Source organism: Myotis brandtii, unplaced genomic scaffold, assembly GCF_000412655.1.
Source record: "Myotis brandtii unplaced genomic scaffold, ASM41265v1 scaffold44, whole genome shotgun sequence".
In the NCBI taxonomy this organism is placed as follows: domain Eukaryota; kingdom Metazoa; phylum Chordata; class Mammalia; order Chiroptera; family Vespertilionidae; genus Myotis; species Myotis brandtii.
Genome location: NW_005366833.1, coordinates 1,725,619 through 1,746,723, shown reverse-complemented (window position 1 = coordinate 1,746,723; position 21,105 = coordinate 1,725,619). Strand labels below are relative to the sequence as shown.

The following is a 21,105-nucleotide window of genomic DNA, read 5'->3' as shown; positions in this document are numbered from 1 at the left end:
ACCCTTTTATTCCACCTCTGGAGTCACTTTATAAAGGTGGTAACCTGCACAACGTAATACAAATAAGAGGGATAAAAGCCATTCAAAGGAATTCTTATCAGGACCTAGTTAATAATATTCTAGGTTGATTTTTAAAAAAGAAAAACAAACAGAAAAGCACATTCTTCAATATCAAATAGCCTGGACTCATTACATCTTTCAAAAATAGGTACTCTGTTAATGAATACCTACTAAAAAAAATTAAACTAAAAAAGAAATGCAATAGGTTTAAAAAAAACCAAGAATATAAAACATATAACACTATTATATAAACCCAAATATAATTATACATATACAAAGTATAGAAAATACATGTATACAGAAAATCCTAGAACATTATAATGTAATAGTCACCTCTGGGTTGAAGGATAAAAACTTTTCATTTTCCTTTATATATTGTCCAATTTCTTTAAAATAATTCTATATAATTAGACTAGAAATACTAAAAATAAACTAGAAGAATATACTTATATAGTGAATGAGAAATAAAAATAATTGTGTTTAAAAAGTATAACAGCAAGAGATCATACAAATACACACTGTGAATTTCACAATGTCCACCTCTTGAACCGACAGAATTATTCCAGGATGCTGATATAGTTCCAAAGAGTTAAAGAACTACTTTATAAAAAAGAAGAAAGTGCATTCAGAGTTTGAGACCTATTCTTCTTGTATTCTAGATAGTATGAACCTTTTTTTACTTTGAGAGGGCATTTGACTTTGACAACCCTCTTCAGAGCCAGGTCTGATGAGTATGGCAAATAATAACATTTCAGTTAGACAAATAACAAAGGTCTAACACCTTTACTATATAAAGACCAACAATCTACTAAAAATGGGCAAAGAAAATGAAGAGTCAGTTCACTGAAAAAGAAATACAAATGGCTCTAAGCATATGAAATAATGCTCATTAATTAAAGGCAATAATTAAAACAATAAAATATCATTTTCCACCTATTCTATAGGCAGAAGTGAAAATCCTTGATAATATACTAACTTGGCAAAGGTCTGGAGAAAAGCAAGCACACTTTTATGTTGTTGGTGAGAATGCAAAGTAGTTCCAACTATTTTGGAGGGCAACTGACAATATCTAAAAAACTTAAAGTGCATGTACTTTCTGACTCATCAACTCTAGTTCTAGAATTATCTTGTAGCCATGCTTCCACATATGCACAGTGGACATGCACTGGAGTACTATTTGAAATAACAAAAAACTAGGAACTACCTAAGCGTCCAATAGTAGGGACTGGTTAAATAAATTATGAAACTCATATAATGAAATATTATGAAGTCATAAAAAAGGTGAGGTAGATGTACATATATGTATGTTGAAATAAAATAACCCCTGAGACAAATTAAGTGAAGGAAACAAAGTAGAGAACAATGTGCATATAGCACACAAGCTTTGGTTTCTGATTTTTTTAAGTCTGACACACAGGAACATGCCCAAGCACAAAACATCTGAGTGAATACAAAAATAGCTGGTACAGAATTGAAGTGAGAAACAGACAATTCACAATTACAGTTGGAGATTTTAAGGCTTCTTTTAGTAACTCATAGAACAATGATAAATAAATTAGTAAAGACTTTGATTATCTGAACACTATCAACCACTTTGATCTAATTGACATTAATAGAGTACTATACCCTATAACTCCACAAAACACTTTCCTTTCAAGATACCAAGATAGACCATGTTAGGCCATAAAATAAGTATTTAGAAAAGGATTAAAATAATAGAGTATGTCAGGAAACCCCCAATATTTGGAAATGACACACTTCTAAACAATCCGTAAGTCAAATCCATGGGTTGTATTAATTTAACTCCCCCCTTAGAAGGAACTTCTTGAGATAAAAAATACATTGCATTGTTAATTTCTTGTTACCATTACAATGCCTTGCGGGCATTAGTTTCTTGAAAAAATTTGTTGTTAAAAATAAACATGAAGTTAAAATAATCTAATTTTATTACTTAAAAATATCTTTTACAACTAATACTTTTTAGAACTTTCTACTAACATCATGTTTATACTTATTTCTAATTTAAAATATTCAAACTAAAATGTTATACAAAAAGACTTACTTGATGATGAATAATCCTAGCTAATAAAAGACAAAAGGGTAATTGACCGTACCTTCACTACGCTTCTCATTGGCCAATCAGGGCAATATGCAAATTAACTGCCAACAAAGATGGCGGTTAATTTGCATACTAGGCTCCAACAAGCGACGGAGCAAAGCCCGCTGGCCCCCGGGAGGAGCAGCGAGCGAAGGCCGATGTGGCGAGCGAAGAGCTAAGCCTGCCACGCCGGCCCCACCCCCTGGGCCCGAGCAGCGAAGAGTGAAGCCTGCCATGCCGGCCCCTCCCAGCGAAGAGCGAAGGCCTGGGTTCCAGGTGCCAGAGGAAAACTGGTGCCAGCAGCCAAGGGAAGGGAAGGCCTATTGCACGAATCTCTTCGTGCAATAGGCCTCTAGTAAATCATAAAATATTCTTATACTCTGATACAACCCACTAGAGAATCTTATTTCATTTTGTTACAGAAAAGTTAGCTGCCTTTTAAGTGGTTTTATACTCTCCTCCTGGTCTCCAATCCTACAGAAGACAACAGGTATGTATTCATTCACACAGCAGCAAATGTGCTTGAATTAGTATTTACTACATTAAGATGCTAGTAGTTCTCATTAGATTTTTCATAGGAAAAAGTTGTTGATAATACAAATTTTAGTTCTCCAATAAATAAGAGGTTATAAAACATAATATAATAACTCAAAAAATGTTATAGTATTTGCTACTACAAATACAGGGTGGGCAAAAGTAAGTTTATATAGTTGTCAGTATGCAAAACATTAATGAGGTCATTAGGGCCTCACAAAAACTTTATACATCCTCTAATTCACCAGGAAAGCTGTTACACCTCCAAAGGATTCCAAAGAACTGAAAACTTAACTAGAATTTATTCTAGGCAGCAATTTCCATGTGTAATTAATATGATTGAACAAATTCACTAAATAATGTAGCAAATATCAAGTCTTCGAAAAGTATCTAATAAAAGTGGAAAATTTGTCACTATGCAATGTTAAATAAAGGTGAAATCTCATTTTGTGTAAGTTTAATATATAAAAATGCATGCAAATGCATAGAATAAGATTGTAATAAAATAAAGAATAAATTTCTTGGTCATTTTCTTAAATTTTCAAATTTTCTATAATAAACATGGTTTCATTTTATTAACAATTAAAAGAAATATTATTGCCGAAACCGGTTTGGCTCAGTGGATAGAGTGTCGGCCTGCGGACTGAAGGGTCCCGGGTTCGATCCAGGTCAAGGGCATGTACCTGGGTTGCGGGCACATCCCCAGTAGGAGATGTGCAGGAGGCAGCTGATCGATGTTTCTCTCTCATCGATGTTTCTGGCTCTCTGTCCCTCTCCCTTCCTCTCTGTAAAAAATCAATAAAATATATTTAAAAAAAAAAAAAAGAAATATTATTATACTTACATTAGCCACCTTTTCAACATAAGTCTTCATTGTTTTCACAATCACTTTCCTGTCCTAAAAAAAAAAAAAAAATCTCAACTTTTAATTATAGATTTAAGGTATTTCATAGATAAAATTTTGATTTAATATTAAGTTGTCATTGGAGTGGCTTTATACTATCCTCTGGTCTCCAAGTATTTTCATTAGTAAAAATAGTTATACAGTCAGAACAAAAAAATTTGCAATATATTAGCCCTTTCAGAGCTATTAGGATCTTACATTTGTATGTGATATCCATTCAGACATAAATATGAGCCATAAAATTATCAGTTGCAAGACTAACCTAGTAAAATGACCTTCTTTTACAGTGAGAAATGAGAGATCTCTCTTCCAATGTCTGAACAGTCTTCAAATATATAGTCTATGGCATTCAATACATATTTGTTGAAATTAAATTTGTATTAATGTAAAAAGTGGACAAAGTACAACTGTCTTTTAAAGGCAGAATTATACTGATCAAAGAAATGAGAATCAGTTCTGTTAAACTTCTGTAGTTAATATGGACTTTTCCCTCAAAATACTTAACATCTTTATGAGCAAATGTGTAACTGTTCATTATCTCCTCCTCCTGCTTCCTCTCCTATTAAGATAAACAAATATTGTATTGATCTGATTGACAGATCCCTTCTCAAATAATGACCACTCAAGATTTTCACACTTTACTGAAAACTCCAGCAGTGAAAAAAATTGTTATAAATAAAGTATAAAGTTAAAATAATCTGACTTTACTACTTAAAAATGTCTTACTACTACTACCTTTTAGAACTAGGCGCAAAGGCCAATTCCTGTGAGGCCCTGAGGCACAACTTTGTAAAGATAAGCAGTTTATGCACAACGTAAGACCTAAGGAGACAGAAAGTCTGAGGAAAGGCAGGTCAAGCCCTACACTTACCTTGGGCGTTCCATGCCACAGGCAGTGCATGGCCACTCTGGCACCATCGTGTGTGTGCGCCAGGTACACCACCGCCTCGCGGATGGCTTCGATCATTTCCTGGGGAACAAATGCCATCAAGGCTTTAGTTTATGCTTTCTTTCTGCCTTTAAAACTAATCTGTCTACTAGGGAGCAGTTAAGCGCAGAGAATGAAAAAGATTATAGGTAGCAAACAATTTAATTTTTCATTTTGTAGACAAGCACATGCATATATACCATCTTTCTAGGAATATTCTTTTCCATCAGGAGTGACAAATACTGCTGACAAGCAATTTCTATTAAAATACACTTCTATTTTATCAAATATGTCTATATTAAAAGACAATGTCTATCTAAAGAAGAATGCATATATACAATATATTCTAAATGATTTTTTAAGAAAAAGAAGGCTAGGAAGTGGCTATGGTAAAAAGAAAAGCCAGATAAAATAAATAAAGAAAATGCTGTTTCCTAAAAGGGAAGAGAACCAAAACACTAATTTGGCCTAAAAAGTTTCTCTTTTTTAGTTTATCACTGGATTACTTCCAAGAAATCACATTAATAATTCACCATAAAAACACTAAACAACATTTCCCTAATAAAATTAATCTCTGTATTAGACTAGGCCAACACTATCAATGACTCTTTAGTAAAAAACCAATTGTTACTTTCTTATAAGGTAGTCTGGCTTAAATTATATTTTGGAATTATAGATGTGAATGAGTTCTGGCAGTTAACAATTGCAGGGCCCCATTTTAGCCCATTCCCAGTGAAAAAATTTATATTAAATAAATAAGTACAAAGTCTCCTGCAAGGAGAGAGGAAGGTAGGTGCCTATTTTCTTCAATAAGGAACAAGCAATTCCATCCTTAATTATCTTACAATCCTTACCCAGGATGAATCTCAACAGCACAGCTTTCAACTTATGTACCTAAACTTATGAATCTCTTCAAAGCTCTCCAGCTGGAGAGCTATACATATATTCCAATTATGCTTCCACTATCCCCAAAGGGTTTTTTTGTCTCTCTTTTGAAAATGCCCCCAGGGCCAGAAAAGAGTTGCCTCATCACTTTATATTGACACTGGGTTCTCAATGATTGTTTTTGCTATTACTAAAACACATTTAACACTAAAAAGAAAGATTTTCCACCACTGAATGTATTGAAATGATCATTTTCCAGTTCTGAAAACAGTCCTGCCCCAGTACATCTAGAACTGTGAGATACTGTGCTCTGCAGGGGCGGGAGAGAATTCCCCCAAAGAGAAGCAGCAGCTGCTATGGTCACCGAGCCACAAGCTCAGGTGGGTGGTTATTCTTGGGAAATTATTTTGTATGTCAATTTCCGGCAGGTCAAAATTCCTATAACTGTTTAGTCTGGCATATGTGTTAGGAAGTCAGTGTTACTACTTTAGTGATCCCTTATTATTAGGATGAGGACAGACAATGAGCTCACTGTATGGTGAGGCAAGCAAAATTCAGGGGACTAAACGATGAATTCTCATTTGTATTCCCATCACTGAATTGAAGGGCAGTGCAATTTACCTTTAGTCTCTGTTTGTTTTCTATCACATGAGGTCCAATTTTTTATGGTTCATTTAGTTTTACATAATTGTCCTCCTCTAACCTTTTTCCCTCTCTAATCTGTTAACACCAACGTAATTTTTTTGGTATTGGTACAGGTGAATTTCAAACTACTTGAATATTCCTCTATTTGTTAGTTAATTTTTAAATTAGGTTAGCTAGAGGATACTCTGGATTATAATTAAAATATAAAAATTAAATGGAGTTGATAAAACTATGATCAATTCTATTGCCTTCTGGTAAAAATCTAAAGGCAATTAGCAGAGCTGATTAAAGGAAGTTTACTGCATTATCTTCTCTAAACAAGTAGCTCTTCAAAATTCCCAAAAGACAATGTATATCAAAGCAGTATTTTACATATTAACATGGCTCTTCTATGTTTTGGTCTAAAAACTAAAACCAAGAACTTACTGATCTTAGCTTTGGGGGCGCATAGGTAAAAAAGTCCAAGAACACTTTATGCACCAATGAGTGCTTAATCACAGCTTCCCTGGAAATAGAAAAAAGGGAAAAGAGAATACATCAGATCTGCCGCTACACTAATACTGTCATAGTAACCTCAGTTGTCCTAAAATAATCAAAGCAAGTGAAATGGTTTTAGGGAATTTAATTCATCAAAAGACAGATTATATCTTTCAGCAATATTAAGATTAAAAAAATAACGTTTAGCCCTAGCCGGTTTTGCTCAGTGGTTAGAGTGTCGGGCTGTGAACTGGAGGGTCCCAGGTTCGATTCCCAGTCAGGGCACATGCCCGGGTTGCGGGCTCAATGCCCAGCATGGGGCATGCAAAAGGCAGCCCATCAATGATTCTCTCTCATCACTGATGTTTCTCTCTCTCTCTCCTTCTCCCTCCCTCTCTGAAATCAATAAAAATATATTTTTAAAAAAACCTTTTAGATTATAGAAATATTTTAGTGCTTACCATCTATGATCAAAACCAGGATACAGATTGCTAGTATTTAACCAGCAGATGAAATCATTCAAAATACACTCTCTTAAATAAGAACATCTATATTCTTTACCCAACAATGGGCACATGATTATAAACCTATTTTCTTTTTGTCAAGCACCCTTCACAATGCATCAGTTTCATAAAATAATTTCAGCAAAGTTAAAACCCAAGTAGATCAAAACATTACCAGCAACTGCCAACACCTAATTGACCCAGACTTCCTAGTGTGACACTTGGTGAATTCAGGTGTTACAGTGGAGGCTGATGATCAGGCACCAACAACTTCAAGTTCACATTGAGTGTTTAAATAGACAGCAGAAACATATTGCTTTTAGGGGCAAAGCACTGTTCTGAGTATTCTGGAAATATCAACCCATATTCATGAAAATCTATAAAATATGTACTATTATTATCCCAATTTTATAGATATGGAAACTGAGGCACAGAAAGGTTAAGTTGCCCAAGGTCACATAGTTAGTGATTGAGGGGGCACCAGGATTCACACCCAGGCCATCTGGTCTGCGGCTACATCTTAATCCCTCCACCATGGTCCAAATGCCCAATTTCTAAGTCTTATAATCCAAATGAAATAACATCATATTTGGAAAACTATCCATCATTCTATGCAAGGGCTATACAAAACTTTCCTCCTTCAAATGCTATTTGTTAAGAAAACAACAACAGCTTTCTTACTTTTGGGCCATTGGAGTTAGAATCTGTTTCATTTCATCCATGATAAGCTCCAGTTTTTCCGGCTGTACCTTTAACACTTTGTCCAGAGTTGGGTGATCTGCTGACTGCAACAGAAAAAAAATTAAAGTCCTCTAAACTTAATGGCGTTTCTTCAGCTTCATAGCAAAGAAAACCAATAACACTCACTTAAATATACTTAAAGTTTCAGACATCCCATATTCATATAACAAAAGCCCTGCTGTAGATACACTTGTAGAGTAATTCTTGATGATCTCATTCTCAGTGTGTACACCCACCAATGTACTTACAAGAGCCATGCTAACCAACCAACTCAACAGCCAATAGGTACTTGTCAAGCACCTAGCACATGCCTAATCACAAAATCAAGTAGTCAGCTGAAAATCCTTGCCAACATGTGTTTTGTACTCACCTACAGTGACAGTTACAAAAGAAATAAAGCACTAAATTCAATCCAGGACTTGAACCTGACTGGTAGAGGCAACCCAGGAATTAATCCATATCCCTGGAGGTGAGTGTGGGCATTTATGTCCCAAGTCTGGAATAGATCCTTTAAATGTCCTATTCACATTCCTGGCCTTTTCCAGATTCAATCCCTGTGACTATATCCAACGTTGGGCCTCTCTACTCCCATTCCTCTCTAGATACAACCTGGAGAAAAGTAATCCACACACATGAAGAAACACAGGAAAAGGCAGCAACTGGGAGCCCAATGCACTTTGGCCAGAAGCTTCACTTCTGTTAAGAGTCTTGTACCTCGGTCTATCTGACTGCAGAAATGGAAGTACTGAAGTATTACACACGGCACTTGGGAGGGAGTAACGACAGTAGTTCAATTTAAAGGGGATTTAAAAATAGTGCTCCGGGTGAAAGAGAAAGTATAATCACTTGTTCACTATACTGGAGACAAAATAATTCATAAAAAAAAAAAGGGTCTTTTAAGATGGTCTCTTGAAGGACCAGCCAAAGTAAAAATACAGTTTGAAAACAGGGCATCAGAAGGTAACAGCTCACAGGAAAAGCAAAAACGCTAGAAAAATGCTTTGAAGTGCTACCTTGTAAAGCTGAAATGTGTTCCCATAGAGCTCCTCTGTCAACATGTTTCTCTGCTCTAAAATGGCTTTGTCGTTGTATGCGTACTCCACGATGGCTGAGGCTTCCGCGTGTCGGAGCATCTTTCTCACGTGGCCTTTAAAACTTCTGATTATCTCTGCAATCTGCGGTTTACCCCTAAACCCGATGAGATAATGGGAAAAGGTAAGTGACACAGGAGAAGGCTGGGTAACAACAAAACATGACTTGACACCAGCATAACTCCTGAGACCAACTCGTCATGAGGGCTGAGGGGTGTCTACCACAGAGAAATGTTGATGGGAAAGAAAATCAAACTGCCTTGTATTTCTACCTCAAGCGTCTAAGTTACTCAGCAGCCAAAACCTGGTTCTGCTTATCAGCTGCAAGACCCTGAACAAGTTATTTAACCTCTCTGTGCCACAGCTTTTTCATTCATAAAATAGAAAGAATAATGTTAATGTGAGGATTAAATGAGCTAAGATGTACTGAGAACTATGACCAGCTCGTAATAAGTGCTCAATAAATGTCAGTTCCCATTAAATTATTCAGCTTGAGAAAAGTAGGGAAAGAGAAAAGGGGAAGGTAAAAGTCAAAGATGCATAGAAATAGGAATAAAACATATTCTAAGGATGCTCTTTTAAAACAGAAGTTAATCACAGTATTTATATTACATCCTAAAATCAAGCAGCTGATAATTATAGTCAGGAATAGCTGTTGAAAATTTTGTCAACAGTACTTTTTTGTTGTTCATTAACATATTTTGGCACATTATTATACTCAGAAAGAGAAATCAAGACAAATATCAATTCCACCTAATTCAAGAAATCCTCCCATCTTGACATTTCTTCATCTTATTATTTTTTTAATTCTTACTCCAAGATATTTTTGCATTGATTTTTAGAGAGAATGGGAGAGAGAGGGAAAGACAGAGAGAAATGTCGACGTGAGAGAAACACATTGGTTAGTTGCCTCCTGCATGTGCCCCAGCCAAGGCCAGGGCTGGGGAGGAGCCTGCAACCGAGATACCTGTCCTTGACCGGAATCAAACCCAGGACCTTTTGGTCCACAGGCTGATGCTCTATCCTCAGCCAAACCGGCTTGGGCCCATCTTGACATTTCTTGACCCACTGGCTCTGCCTCTGTGGTACTCACCTGCACCTCCCAACCCTCTCCCCTCTAAATACTGGTAACAAATTACAAGTTAATTATCCTACTTCTCTTCTTCTAGGGTTTCAAAATATATACTAAGAATGGTGAAGGCAGTGCCATCAGTTTACATCAATTTCAGTATTTGTTTTTAAGATCACACTCCCTGGAAACATTACAAGCAACTGTTGAGGGTCATTCTTATGGTCACAGACTTTCAAGTAACATTTGCACACAACTGGCACCCACATCTTTAAAAAACTAATATAAATAGATTTTATAAATAAAACAACTCACCCATACATGAGAAATTTCTTAACAATATTTCTGGAATATTTAGCTTTACTTAATTCAACCAAATCATCTGGAAAACAAAATATATTACAATGACTCCTTAGAAACAAAGAACTAAATAAATGCATAATCCTGGGAATATAAACAACTAGCCCTCTGTCTATCCCAGGCAAAGAACAAATAAAAATTTAAACAGTCCTATAGAGGACACACTGCTTTCCCCCAACAGAATTCTTTTGCAGGACAGTCTTGGGTAGTTCAAGAGAAAACAAGTGACTCATTACAAATGATTAAAATTAATCTTCAAAATATAAGAAATACCTCGTAGTTCTTCAAAAGCCTGTTTTCTCTGTTCTTCATTGCCAAACTGAATGTAACACTGGATCACACGAGTTGAATCATGTGCAAATGCAATCTGTAGGAAAGACAGTTTGGGCCTTTAGACTAATTCTCTCTGAGATTTATGTTTCTATCATCCTATCTTATCATATATAATAAAAGGCTAATATGCAAATCGACTGAACAGCAGAACAACCGGTCACTATGATGCACACTGATCACCAGGGGGCAGACGTTCAACGCAGAAGCTGGCCCCTGGTGGTCAGTGTGCTCTCACGGGAGGAGCAATGCTCAGCCAGAAGCTGGGCTCATGGCTGGCGAGCACAGCGGTGGTGGCGGGGGCCTCTCCTGCCGGCTTAAGCCATCAGTCAGACATCCCCTGAGGGCTCCCAGATTGTGAGAGGGCGCAGGCCGGGCTGAGGGACCCTCCTACCCCCGAGTGCACGAATTTCATGCACCAGGCCTCTCGTATTATTTATGTTTTATTACTATCGCTTTCAGAATTCCTTGCTAGATAAAAGGCAGGGTCTCCATGGATAAAATTAAATCTAAGCTACTGGGGAGTAAAAATACCCATTTTAATGGTACAAAATGGCATTCTTTGGTTCTGCTGCCTAAAATACAGCACTGAGACAGGAACAGATTTAACTATTTTGCAAGATTCCAATCATTATTATTTAAAACCAAAAATCAAAGCAAACCTGTCTAATGATTATACATACCATATTTCTCATTCTCTGAAAGTTACTTTCCCTAAAAGGGAATTTTCTTATTCAAAAATTCTATTCCTTTATGATCTTTTTAAATCTAAGAAAGTTTGGCTTTGGCAACCAAAGATATAGATCTAAAAGAAGTCTTGCTACACAAGTCAATACACACATTGGTAATCGTAAGTTAATCCCTCCATTTCTTACATTTTTATTATGATTTCCTGAATATATATCAAATTATATTCCTAGAAATTTGTTGTATTTCAAATCTAATTCCCCAACCTACTCCCTCATCACAACTACTGGATAGATTAGGTCCTCAATGAAGGGAGGACTTGCTGATCAATTTTCTATAGCAACAACTATCAGTTATGCAAAATTATTTTTTACTATGATATAGTACCTGTCTACTTTAATAGTGCTTATTAGTTGCTCAATCTGTTTTAATTCCAATAAATCAGAAGGTGAAGGTACACACCCATCAAAGCCACAGATTTCAGAAGAATTTCCTTAAAGGATATTTATATAGACATTAATGATTAAAACCAAAACAATTTTTAAAAAATAAGGCCGCTTTTGTACATATATTGATTACTTACTACATACCCAATATACATGGTTTAAATATATTTTTCTCATTTAGACCTCAAAGCAACCTTAAGAGTGGGCTGTTGCTATTCCCACTTTATAGATGAGAAAAATAAATGTATGAGACATTAAGGAACCTGCAATCCCTGTGACCCTGGAGATGAAAGTTAACTTGTCTGAGTCTCAGATGTATGAAATGTCTCATAGTGATAATAACGTTAAGGTAAAGGAGGCAACATATGCATTAGTTAGCACAACTCCTAGCACACAGTACATAATAAATATGTTGTAATTGTCCAAAGGTACAGATGCTAAGCAGCAGAGTGAATTCAACACCAGATTTAAACACCCACGTCCATGGGCATGTACTAATAACCTAAGAGTAACTGGGAAAGGATCCTGAGTGTAAAATGTTTATAAATAGAGGATAACAGACTGCTGGAGCAGAGAAACAGTTCTTTCTAAAAAGATCTTGCCAGATGTATAAGGAAGCAGCAGCGGGGAACTTTCCTTCTAACTGCAATGTAGCCTGTTAGACCTCTGTACATGGTTTGGCACATGCTGCTCCTCCAGAGTCCCCAAAGCTACAGAGTCTGCTGTCTTACTGGTGAATAGTCGCTACGTATTTATCCAAATACATGAGTCAACCGTTTATTATAAACAGGACTAAACATCAACAATGAAAATTACGTTAGAACTCCCAAATCTGTAACATTTGAAAGATCTTTGCATGTTTGTAAAAGCATGGAAGAAAGAAGTAATAGTTTGCATCACACGCCTAAAAAGCCAGCAATTTAGAACATACAAAAGAATAGAGAGTCGAGAGCAAGACATTTTACCACATACTACTTAACTAATAAATTCTTCAAGATAACTTTCAAGAACACTGATTTATCTTAAGTAAATTATTTTAAAATGACACAGCCAAATACTTGTTTTTGTTTTGTTGTTTTTTTTTTACAATTTCCCAGCAATACATTCTCTAATTATTAAACGTTTTATTTAGTCATTATTTGAAATTTTTGGCTAAATGCATTTAAAATAACAACAATTTCACTTGTCATAAATGGCCAGCTACCCTTTACAGAGTAAGTCAATTTCAAGAGTTAAAATTGCAACTGTAAGTATGCCCTACTTACAGTTTTAATTTTTCCTTGAATCAACTTCTGCAAATCACTCATCAACTTCACTCTTTTTTCTTTGTCACAGTCTTTTCTATAAAAGAGAATAAAAGAGGGTGGAAACATAGCTTAAGCGAAGACATTTTATACACGTGAAACTAAAAACTGCTTCAGTGTATGTGCACCCAGTTAAGTGTGATTTTCTCTTTGAAGGCAGCAAACCTTTTGACATTAACATTACTATTCCAGAGCAGCCAGAGAGAAGTAATTTTCTCAAAGGCAGAAATTCATCTCACAAGGTATAATTTCATGCATCAATCTAAGCCTTCACAGCCAGAACTTCAAAAGTGCAAAAAATAATAAAATAAGTGCAAGACACCAAAGACTTAAGTATCTCAAAACCTAGCTGATAAGAAATTGTCCTTCATTGTCTCAGAAATCTTTCAGGAAGGATGTCAAACCCAATTTAACTCGAATGCATTTTTATAAACATATCTGACACCATCCTAGTGATCCCCACATTTCTAAAACAAGAAGATATCCAAATACTGATACCTCCACTGGAGTGTTATAAATGCTCCCTAAATAACCCAAGTGCTATGTCATTTGTTTTAGGACATCTCATTATTTACGAGGCATACTCTTACTCCTCCATCAAAGAGGCCAATAAAGATGCCACTAAGTAGCATTACCTTCTCACGATCTCCCAAATCTGCTTTGCCCGAACAACAATGTCATAGTTGGTTCTATCACTTAGTTGTCTGCTTTGCTTCAGTTCTTTCTTCTTCTTTTTGAAATCATCCCATTTGGGTTTCTTGGCTGCTGATTCTAATTATTATAGAAATTATTTCCAATTACATTTAACATTCTGATGCCACAGACAAGTATAAGTCAGGTACATAGGGCAATCACTGATCAGGATCTACATATACTCTATGGGGAAACTAGAAGGGGGAAATATCATTCTCTATACACTTATACTTTATTTCATTCTTTGAGCAGTTTACACATTTTAAACTTGGTTCAAACTAGCCATCCATTTATTCAGTAGCTATTTATTGATTCTTAAGAGGATACCTATTAAAAAAAAAAAAAGGAAACCAAAAGGATGGTAAAAAGCAATTCAGAACTTTTAAGCATCTTTTTCAATTGTAAAATAAAATTCTACTTTAGAACATCAAGTTCATTGGACTTTAGATATAATCAGTTCTTAAGGAAAACAAAAATTAGTTCAAATTAATTAGTCCAAATAATTAGGTTAATTAGTCCAAATTAAAACAGGAAAAACAATGTAATAAAAAAATTCACCATTCTGAGTGCTGTTATGTATTAAGTCATTTAATTCTCAGAACAACTCTATTTTAAGGTGAATACTTTTATTTATTTTTTAAGATGAGTTCTGGGGTTAGACACAGAAACAAAAAAAGACTGTAAAATCTTATGTACATGTGGAATCTAAAAATGTCAAAGACAAAAGCAGAGAGTAGAATAGCGGTTACCAGGGCAGGGAGGCGGGGAAAATGGAAAGATACTGGTCAACGGGTACAAATTGTAGCTAACAGGATGAGTAAGCCTAGAGATAATGTATAGCATGATGACTATCCTTAATACTACACATTTGCTAAGAAGTAGGTACTATTATTGCCCTCCCTTTCACATTGGGGGAACAAAGGCATAAAGTAGTTAAGCTCCCAGGTTCAAGGTCATACAACTGTAAGTGGCAGAGTCAGGATTCATATCCAGAGACAACTCTGAAACTTTATGCTCTGCTTCCTTTTACTCATGACAATGCACAATCAAAAGTTCTAAGTTCTCTACAAACAGAGCAATTCTATAAAAGTCAAGTGTCTTTCTATTAGTATTTTTTGTCCTCAAAACCAATTGAATCAAAAAGCCTAAAGAGGCCAAAGAATAACTTAATGTGTATTGTTAACATGAGTATTCTCTTTGGAGAATTAGTTTTTTCTAAATGTCTCCCTTTCTCTGATTAGAAAATACACTCATTATAAGAAACTTAGAAAATGCAAAAACAAAATTCTTCTATAATCCCAAAACTTAGATATAACCACTGACATTTTATTTCCTTCTTGTCTTTTTATCTATGCATGTTTTATATTACTCTTCCTAAAAATTCAGAATCTGTCTTCACTTAAACTTAATAACTATATTGTAAGTTTTTTTCCATGAAAATAACTATTCCTTGAAACTGTAATTTTCAATGGCTGTACAACATACAACATATGTATTCCCCTTACTGGTTATTTATTCCTGGCCTGGTAATAGAGGGTTATAGGTAGCAGAGGGCATATTTACCTTTGATATTAGACTATCATGTACTTTACTGCAGAGGACAATAACTGACTCAGAGCTCATTTAATTCCATAAACATTTGGGCACCCTTGACATATGCCATGCTAGGTTGCAGTAGACATACCAATTTGGGGGATGTCTAGTATCTAATCCCCCTCAGTTGCTAGAATAAAAATATGAGAAAATAAAATCAGAGTTCCATTTCGAGATGTCAGGAACATGTCTCCCAAAGCAGAAAGAACCCAGACTACAGCATGACAGGATCATGTGAGAATGTGTGTGTTCAAAAATCAGGTGCCCAAATCCTAGTAGGGAAAGGAAGATTTAGGAGCTATTAGAGGAAGTAGGAAAGAGAAACTATGGGGTGTGAGCGCGTGGTGGAGGGAAGACGAAGAAAAAAGGATCAAGAGAAAACATTGAAGCTGGAGCATGCAAGAACCCTGCAGACCTAAGAGAAACAATGAAAACTGTTCCTTCCTTCCCCTCTCCCAACCTCCCTGTGTAAAGGCTGCGGTCCCTCTAGTGAACAGCCCAGGCAGAGTAGAGAGCAGGGACCTGGGTTAGGGAACAAGTGAGAAGGCTGTATGGCAGTGGCCTCAGTTGGCAGCAGAGGAGCAGTGTTATGAGATACCATTTTGGAGAAAAAGAGAATGAAAGACACCAGAGAAAGTCCCATGATGCTGCAGAGAAGGTATATGTATAACAGCACATGTAAAGTGGAGACCAATGCAAGATAATACACAAGAGGGGCACACTGTACAAGAGACGGCAAGGCTCTGGTTTAGAAATGACCCCTGGAACAGCCTGACGAAGAGATGAGCAGTGTGTTTCAACAGACACATGGGAGCCCTGCCAGTACATCCCATCAGTGAGCAACTTGTCCTGAACCAATGAAAGTCAAATATGCCAGGTGTACTCTACACCCTCCTTGGAACTGCCTGCTGGACCTGAGCCATCTGATGGGTTGACCTAAGCTCTGTGAAAGGACGGTCTATATGTCTCTTGATCACCAAGGCATCCGTAGCCAATGCAGATATATATATATATATATTTTTAAATATCTTTTTTTTAAATTTTTTTTTATTTTTTTTAAAAATATATTTTATTGTCCCACTACTGACCTATTTATATGAAAAGATTTGAAAGTTCTTATGTAGACAATTATTTTCTTAAATTGATAACTTCTTAATCACAGAGAATATTGTCCCAAAACAGTGCTTATTTAAAAAATGAGCCTAATCTTAAAAAGTATACATAGAACAATATTAGTGAAAAAGAAACAGGTTGTGATGAACTAATGTGACTAAAATATATATACTTAAAGTTACAGACCTAAAGAATAAATAAGGAGAAAATTCTGTCATTGTAGAGAGAAATATGGTATATAACTCCAATTTCATTGATACGTAATCCTACTTGTTACGTTAGCTTATACTTTTTCTTTTTTAAAAACATATTTTATTGATTTTTTAAAAATATATTTTATTGATTTTTTACAGAGAGGAAGGGAGAGGGACAGAGAGCCAGAAACATCGATGAGAGAGAAACATCGATCAGCTGCCTCCTGCACACTCCACACTGGGGATGTGCCCGCAACCAAGGTACATGCCCTTGACCGGAATCGAACCTGGGACCCTTCAGTCCGCAGGCAGACACTCTATCCACTGAGCCAAACCGGTCAGGCATTTTTAAATATCTTTTTACTGATTTCAGAAAGGGAGAAGAAGAGATAGAAACATCAATGATGAGAGAGAATCATTGATCGGCTGCCTCTTGCATGCCCCCCCTCCACTGGGGATTGAGAACACAACCCAGGTATGTGCCCTTGACTGGAATCGAACCCGGGACCCTTCAGTCCGCAGGCCGACGCTCTATCCACTGAGCCAAACCGGCTAGGGCAATCCCATCTACTTTTCACCCCCACCCCACATGCTGCCTGTCAAGGAACAATGGGAGGCCACTAATAGATTTCTAGAGTCCCTGTGCACAGTGGTCCTGGCAATAGCGCAGGTAGGGCAAGCCTTCCACAAAAACCATGCCGAAGGAACCAGTGCTTACCATCACTTTTACTGTCCGGCTGGAATTTTCTCTTCTTGTTGAATTTATTTGCCTGCTGGAATTTGTTCTTTGGTATTTTATCCCCTTGTTGTTTATTCCTGAATTGTTTCACACCTTTTTTCCCTGGTTTTATGGCACTTTTCTGAAAGTTCTTAGATGTGATTTTAGGTCCACCTTCCTTAACAACTTTTTTTGGGAATGTCTTTGAAGAACCAGAATCTAGTGAGGATACAAAATGATCATTAGTTCAATAATCCTGAGCCTAGATCTCTTGTATCCACTGGGTTGTATTTGTTACAGAAAATTATACCCTCTTTAGTGAAAATACTTTGTCCTACTCTCAAATATGGAGCAAAGGATTTAAAATACCAAACCAAAATTTAAAAACTTCCTCTGATTACAAAACTGTAATAATACAAGTTCATTACAGAAAACCTATAAAGTAGAGGCATGCATAATAAAAACTATACATAATTCTAGAAATAACCAGTTTGGTATATTTCTCTATTTTAAGCATAGAGTAGAAGGGAGGAATTATTTATACACCTTTGTATTCTAATTTAATGACTCCATATCATTAGTCTTTACATATAACTTCTAAAAGTTCAATAACATCTTAGGAATCTAAAAATAGAATAAACACTTGAAATTTAAGAGGTATACCATATAGGCAAATTAAAGATGTTAATTTTTCAAAAATTCTAATTTTCGACAATAATTTTCAAACCCTATAATAAAGTTATTTGACAAAAAAAATCTTCTTTGGTCAACAAAGTTTGCAAATTAAATACCAAACAAATGAAATGAAAACTCCAACAGCTAAGACTGCTGTAAGAAAAAACAAGGAAAGATTGCTTAGGAAACATTTAATCATTTACACAGACTGACTTTTCTATTTTGCAATACTGACACCTGATGGAATATGAAGACATCACAATTAGAAATCTTGAAGATAAAAGTATATGGTTTACCAGTATTATATACTAATCAACCACAATATATCAAACATTAAAATACAATGTGGTGAACTGGTGTAGCTAGCATGAGGCAACAGTATCACTAGCTGACGACCCTCCCTCCAATTATAAAGGCCAAATAAATAACCACACCAGAAGCATATCTTGGTAAGGCTATCTTACCATTGTTCTTATAAAATCTGTTTTTTTCTTGTGACTTCTTTGTACCTTTTCCTGTGAATTTTTGTTTTGCTTTGACTTCCATCATGGCAACTCTGGAAAACAAAAACGAAACCCAAAAGGATCACTGAATTGCTGTCATCTAAGTCATTAAGTAGTCACTGCAACATTTAGTCCGAGTTCTTACATACAGGGCAACCCACACATGTCCAGGAAGTAAACAATCACTGCTTCTAAGATTTTACAATGGGAAATAAATACCAACATAAAAAATAAGAACACACACACACACACACACACACACAGACAAACTTGCACAAGTGCACCCTGGCTAGTGTGTAATTTATTCGGAGGCAACACTTCAGTAATAGTATTGGCTAAAAGCAGAACATTATTTACATTAAATATGATATACATGTCAGTATTTGTGTTTCTTATAACCTGGGAAGATTTTGTGATGAGAAACTGAAAATATTACCATTTGTTTTCTTGGGTCTCTATCCTAAAAAGCCAGAAACAATAGGTTGCATTTACCATATATTCAAATTTAATGAACAAAAATAAAAGATTATCTAAAAGTTTCCTATGTAACACAATGTAACTAAAACAAAGACTAACTTCAAATGTTTAACTTGTTAATCTTTTAAGTGTTTTCTAGTAACCCTCAAAATACTACTATGTTGAAACATTTAATATTTTGAGAAATCTGCCTAACAGGTCACTTCTGGGTACAGAAACCCCATGGTACACAGGGCAGACAACAGATAACCCCTCACTTACCCAAGGATCCTGAAAAGCAGCAGAATATGTCAAAAACAAAAGTTATTTGGCTATTTCTCCACCTTCCAAAACTGTATATTCAATTCATTCCTAAATTTCTAAAGTTGATGCCCTAGGGTAGATGTTAGGATCCCTAGACAATACCGTATTTCTGTGACAGTTTGTCAGTCTCTAATTGTTTCTCATGACTGAGATACTTTTGAAAACTACTGGTCAGGCACTTTGTAGAATATCCTTCTTTTGGGGTTTGTCTGATTGTTTTCTCACTATTAAGACTGGCTTTATGGATTTTTGGGGAAGAACATCACAGAGATGAAGTGCCCCTGACATTACATCATATTATGAGGAACATGGTATCAACATGACTGGCAATATTAACCTTGTTCACTTGGTTAAGGTACCGTTTGCCAGGTTTCTCCACTGTAAAGTTACTATGCTTCCCTTTCTACACTCTATTTATTAGAATCAAGTCACTATGTTCACATAAATTAAGGGGAGGGGAATTAAACTCTACTTCCTAGAGGAGGAGTATGAAACAATTTGTTAAAATATGTATGCTAAAATCAGCATAGCAACTAAGAAATATTTTGGGTGATATATTTGGAGATTATGCAATATTTTCTATTTCTCCCACTAATTTTAGCATTATCCAATGAATCTTCCCTGCATCCATAACTGTGGTGTTTTAATGGTGACTTTCTATTTCCTTCATTACTTCTACCTTCGTTATTTCAAATTCTTCTGCAGAGAACATTTGTTTCTTCTCCTCTGTTCATTTATTTAATCATTTAATCATTTATTTACATCAGTATGGTCTCATAGATATTTTTGTTACTTGGTTGATAACCTATTCCTTTTGTTGCTCGAATTGTTCCAACCTTGGTCAGTGGGAAATCTTTCAGTCTGCTGTGTCCTTTTGACAAGCCCCATCATGTTCCTGACACTTGTTTGAAGTTCACCTTATATTTTCCTTGTGATAGCTGTGAAATAAGTCATTTCTCCAAGGAACCAGGGTCCTTCTACTGAGAATGGTATTTCAAAACCAGATGAGTGCTGGGTGTGCTTGCTGCCGCTGGGGTGTCACTGCTTCTGGGTGTTTTCACCAAACAGGGCTAGTAACATGTGTGTGTACACTAGCCTGTAAGAACACACAAACCTGTTTCCGTACCTATTAAATAAGCTCCTATTAATGTCTCCCAGTTCGAACCAAGTGCCATGGGGTTCTCTACCCTCCTCTCCTGCTTATCTGTAACTTCTTTCTCTGACAGTGAGAAGCTTGCCTCTCTCCGTATCCACAATTTGTGTATTGTTTAACCCTAGCACACATGTAGGGGGTACAGATTGCTAACCTGTATCCCGGTGAGATACAAACTTACCATCGACAGCGCAGCGTTTATGAGCATTATAACGGAAGTATATGCAAAGTGTTCAGGGAGCCGCAGAGCTGAGAGCCAGCTTATACCACAGCAGAGATATAGCAGAGATTTCCCACAGACAGTGGGACATGGGGCTGATCTTTCTTTCACTCCTTTCAGCAGACTTAGCATTACGCTTTGAAAGTAGTAAACGTCGAATACCCAACTTCTGAATGTAGGCATTCCTCAAATCTTGCCCGCTCTCTCCAGACTTCTCCCTAGGTGACCTCATCCAATCCCAGGGCTCTCTACGCTGGAGACTCCCAAATTATCGCTCCATTAGGGACTTCTCTTGCGATCCTGACTTGTGTATCTCACTGCCTACCTGATACCTCCATTTATGTTCCTTACACTCACTAAGTCCAAAACAGAATTCTTTAACTTTACCGCCACTGCAAACA

The 21,105-nt window shown here is 36.2% G+C and overlaps 1 protein-coding gene across 1 annotated transcript in view; it reads right to left on the bottom strand.

The window, feature by feature from the left end:
* Positions 1-20,686, bottom strand: part of PUM3 (pumilio RNA-binding family member 3) — a 35,887-nt gene extending 15,201 nt beyond the window's left edge. Inside the window, 12 exon segments of the mRNA XM_014546303.1 lie at positions 3,537-3,590; positions 4,468-4,566; positions 6,481-6,559; positions 7,716-7,819; positions 8,789-8,963; positions 10,251-10,317; positions 10,569-10,662; positions 13,024-13,099; positions 13,698-13,833; positions 17,374-17,592; positions 18,513-18,604; positions 20,666-20,686. Coding sequence (XP_014401789.1) covers positions 3,537-3,590; positions 4,468-4,566; positions 6,481-6,559; positions 7,716-7,819; positions 8,789-8,963; positions 10,251-10,317; positions 10,569-10,662; positions 13,024-13,099; positions 13,698-13,833; positions 17,374-17,592; positions 18,513-18,597 — 1,188 coding nt within the window. The 5' untranslated portion in view covers positions 18,598-18,604; positions 20,666-20,686.
* Between the last annotated feature and the right edge of the window lie 419 nt (positions 20,687-21,105).